At 51.9% G+C, this 4702-nt stretch overlaps 1 protein-coding gene across 1 annotated transcript; it reads left to right on the top strand.

Moving 5' to 3' along the window:
- The first annotated feature begins 1637 nt into the window (after positions 1-1637).
- On the top strand, positions 1638-3155 carry LOC119406526 (uncharacterized). The gene has a single exon (XM_037673265.2). It carries the CDS (start codon positions 1638-1640, stop codon positions 3153-3155), a length of 1518 nt encoding a protein of 505 aa, XP_037529193.2.
- Positions 3156-4702: the final 1547 nt, after the last annotated feature.

Raw genomic sequence — 4702 nt, forward strand, 5'->3', positions numbered from 1 at the left:
AACAACTCGAAATTGTACAGTGGAATTGCAGGGGCTTTCGCGACCCGCAAAAAGCGCGCGCACCTGCAACTCTACCTCCAAAATTTGGATACATCTCCGGCGGTCATCGCACTGCAAGAACCCGGACTAGAGGCTAAAATGACAGGGTATATTACGTTTCAGAGTGAGCCGTCCACCTGTATTTTAGTTCACAAAAGCTATACAGCTCAGAACGTCGATTTAGATCTGTCAACACCGCAAAATTACACGATTCTTCCGCTCAAGCGTAAAGACCCTGCAACACACATACTGAATGTCTACTGCCCCCCGCATAGGCATCAAGTCACGTTTACTGAAATATTCACACGTGCGCTCAAAGTGGCAGGCTCCAACCCGCTTGTCATCTTGGGAGATTTTAATGCGCCGAGTCAACACTGGGGTTATATGCGGGAAACAGCTCGAGGGCGTAAACTTTCTGAGCTGATCTCCACGCTCCACCTAACTCTCCTCACTGACCCAACATACCCAACGCGAATTGGCAACTCCGTTCACAAAGACACATGCCCTGATCTTACTTTGGTTCGAAATACGAAGCAAGCCACGTGAGAAAATTTGACGGACACCTTAGGCAGTGATCACTGCCTCCTCAAGCTCACTCTCATTACCCGCGCGGCCAAGCAAACAAGGGCGAAAGCAAAAATCACGAACTGGCACAACTTTCGCCTGCAACAACCACCTTGCACTCTCCACACTGAGCGGTATGCAAGATGGGCCAACCAACTCCGACAGTTACAGAAACAACACACCCAAAAGTTACAGACCACCGAAGCCATCCCTGCGATAGACCCACACTTGTTACACCTGAGGGAGGCACGCCGTGGCCTCACTCGGCGGTGGCGAAAACAAAAAAACACAACCGTAAACTCAAACTCCGCATTGCAGCCCTCACAGAAGAAGCTGCGGCATATGCCGCCCAACTTGCGGACGCAAACTGGGTGGCCAAATGCAACACTGTTGCTGGACAGATGAATTCGAGGGGGACGTGGAGACTCTTTCGAACCCTCATCGACCCTGCACAATCCAGAGGGGAAACGCAACGCCAACTTCGCCGTGCCTTACAAGGTTTCCAAGGCACTGCAGCCCAGGTCGCAGATACGCTGAGCGACAGATATCTCTGTCGCCTGCGCGATCCACAAGGACCGGAATACCATTACACAGGCAAAGCAAACACCGAACTGGACGCCCTCTTTGACCTCCACGACCTCAAAGCGGCACTTAGTAAGATGAAAAGGGGCACGGCGCCGGGCCGAGACAAGATCACGGTAAATCTTCTTGCTAATCTTCCCGATTCGGCATACATGCACCTCCTCGACTATATGAACACCATCTGGGAAGGTCAACCTCTCCAGAAATACTGGAAGACCGCCCTGGTTACTTTTATACCTAAGTCGGGCAAACCTATCAACACCGATAACCTACGTCCCATTTCTCTCACATCATGTGCAGGAAAGCTTATGGAAACCATGGTTCGAGATCGACTCTCATCGTATCTCGAGCGCACAGGTGCCTTTGCTGACACCATGTATGGCTTCCGACCACACAAATCGGCACAAGACGTTCTACTACAACTCCATCGCGAAGTAATACAGCCTGCAACTATGCGCAGCAATGATAAGGTCGTCCTCGCCCTAGACCTGAAAGGCGCCTTCGACAATGTCAAGCATAGTGCTATCCTGGACAATCTCAACACCACAAACTGCGGCAGCAGGACCTTTTCCTACATACGAGATTTCTTGTCTGATAGGGAGGCCCTTCTGCGCATTGAGGATGTCGAATACGGTCCCTACCTCATGGGTACAATAGGCACACCACAAGGCGCGGTCCGCTCGCCGCTACTTTTTAACATCGCTTTGATGTACCTTCCGAGAGAGCAGGCTCGGATACCAGGCATCCAACATGCGTTGTATGCCGATGATATTTCAGTATGGAGCACACATGGGAACCTGGGAGAAATTGAGGCCTGTCTCCAACAGGCTGCCTCCGCTGTCGAATCTTATGCGTCGGCGTGTGGGCTCCAGTGCGTCCCAGCTAAATCCGAATTTGTACATATCAAAGCCATCCTCAAAGACAAAACACGCATCTGCCTGGCCCTCTCAGGGGGACCCATTCGCGAGGCAGAAGAAATCAGAATCCTCGGCCTGTACATTCACAGTCGCCTCAAGATCGACACAACTATCACCAAACTCAAAAAGACCGGCGAACTGGTAGGACGGATGATTCACCGCGTCTCAAATAAGCGTGGAGGACTGCGAGGTAGGGATGCGCTTCGGCTCTCCCAGGCCTTCATCACCAGCAGAATCCTGTACTCCGTTCCCTATCTCCGGCTTACGAAACACGATCCCGAGCGCATAGACGCAATAATACGAAAGGCCACCAAACGGGCTCTGGGCCTTCCAATCACAACATCCAATGCGCGTTTGACCGCACTTGGCGTGATCAACTCGCTCCAGGAGCTCACGGAAGCCCATCTAGTCAACCAGTACACTCGGCTTGCGCAGACGCCTTCAGGTCGGCGCCTTCTCGCTCGCCTCTATATACAACACGACCATGAAACAGAGGACACGCTCAGGGTACCGGAGCTTTGGAGGCACAAACTTTTCGTCGAGCCTCTACCCAGAAACATGGACTCGGAGTTGCACCAGGGAAGACGGGAAGCGCGCGTTCGGGCGCTAGAAACACGGCACGGTAGTAACGCAGGAGTTTACTACGTGGACGTCGCCGGACCGGGAGCGAGGGGGTACTATACGGCAGCAGTATTCCACAAGGAAACGCACGTGGATGGCCTTTCCTTTAAGGCCCGCAACTCCACACAGGCGGAGGAGGTCGCCATAGCGTTAGTTCTCTCGCACAAAACATCTAATGTAATCATTACTGATTCTCGCAAAGCCTGCGCCCGCTACCTGGCAGGGGAAATTTCACCCCTTGCCTACGAAATTCTGCATGCGAGCACAAGGTTCGCCGAACCCACCCCAAAACGCTTGGTATGGACCCCAGGCCATCAGGGACTTCGAGGGAACGAGGCCGCAGACGCGGCTGCCCGAGCGCTCATTCCCCGGGTACCGCATTTCAACCCTATGGACTGGAACCCACAACCGCCGTTGCTCAGGTACAAATAAATTGTAGAGCACTATCGCTTCCAGCATTGCCGGTATCCACCCTGCCAAGGGTCTGGATAAGGCGGGAGAAAGAATCCTACGCCGACTTCAAACGAACACATTACTATGCCCGACCATATTACAATACTTCGATCCAGCAGTCACTGGCAGGTGCAAGCACTGTGGGGAGACAGCCGATGTCTACCACATGGTATGGGCCTGCCAGCTGAACACAGCCATTCCCCCCCTCCCCAACCCTACGCGAGAGGACTGGGAGGCGACGCTGCTTAGCTGCTCTGACCTGGGGGCCCAACAAGCCCTCATTGCGCGAGCAAAAGCAGCGGTGTCGTCCAATGACGTCCCGGACTGAGAATGTCGCCTAATCTGTAGGGCCCTTTCAGGGGCTCATACACTCTCTTTTATAGTAAAGTTTTTCACCACCACCGCTCGCGTGATGCATGGCGACGGGCTGCAAATGAAACATTAAGGAGCGAAAACAGAGACGCTAGGTGGTCCCGAACAACTTAACTCTATAACGACGTTTGTTGGTATCTGAGGAACAAAGCGTCTTCATTTATTAGGCCGAAAGCCTTTGATGTCTCATTAAACCCGAAAATTGACGGTTAGCGTCGGCGGTGTCGGCGTTAACACGAGTGGTGGAAAAATCATCATCACGTGATGAGATCACGATGTGACGTTATATGATGAAGTCATGACATGACATCGTTGCTTGGTCAAAGGTGTGCCGGTCACGGAGGCAGTACGAAACCAGGTGAAGTGAAGAAGACTTGCAATGCCTCCGATCCTGGAGGCAGTGGAAACCACGTTAGGTGCAGAAATATCTCGGAGGGGGCCGCGGGAGATTCAATACGTCGACTGCGAAGAAAAAGAACATGCCTTCGATGTCTTGGGCGAGAAACACGCCTTCGATTCGTCTTAGGTGAATGCGTAAGGGACCCTGTGATTTTTTACTCAGCCTAAGGACGAGGAGAAATCACATAACGGGTGGTAAAATTATTGGCCTATATCTAGGTGCGAACGCATCTACTGCGAGAAGTCTCGTCAGCCTCTACAGCGTTGCACCTGATATGTATGAAGCGGAGTATAGAAAGGCCTAACGAAAGGGCAATCACGCGACCATGTACACGCGATTTAGGAATTTAATTTTTGTCAAAATCGGAATTTTCCTGGATTGTGCAATCAATGATATCGACCTTACCCGGTGTCCGGCAGATTGCTTTTAGTCCGCCAATATTAAATATTTCCATGAAGCGCCCATAAGAATTCTACTGCTTCACAGTTGTTTCACAGCTGCTTCACAGTTCTTGCATCGTTGGTAGAACGCATCGACTGCCAACGGAACCCATACGTACTCTTCAGTTCGGTTCACATTAGGTAAGCATGCACGCGTGACCTAGTGGTGAAGGCACGCGCCTTCGGAATGGCGGGACAAGGCACGGAAAATTTATTTGGTTTTATTATATATTTGGTGCGCGCCAGTTGTGGGTGCGGAGGACTTTTGGGTGAGCGCGTGACGCGGTTTTTTCACGGCGCTCGGTTTTTTAGAT

Source organism: Rhipicephalus sanguineus, chromosome 10, assembly GCF_013339695.2.
Source record: "Rhipicephalus sanguineus isolate Rsan-2018 chromosome 10, BIME_Rsan_1.4, whole genome shotgun sequence".
Classification (NCBI taxonomy): domain Eukaryota; kingdom Metazoa; phylum Arthropoda; class Arachnida; order Ixodida; family Ixodidae; genus Rhipicephalus; species Rhipicephalus sanguineus.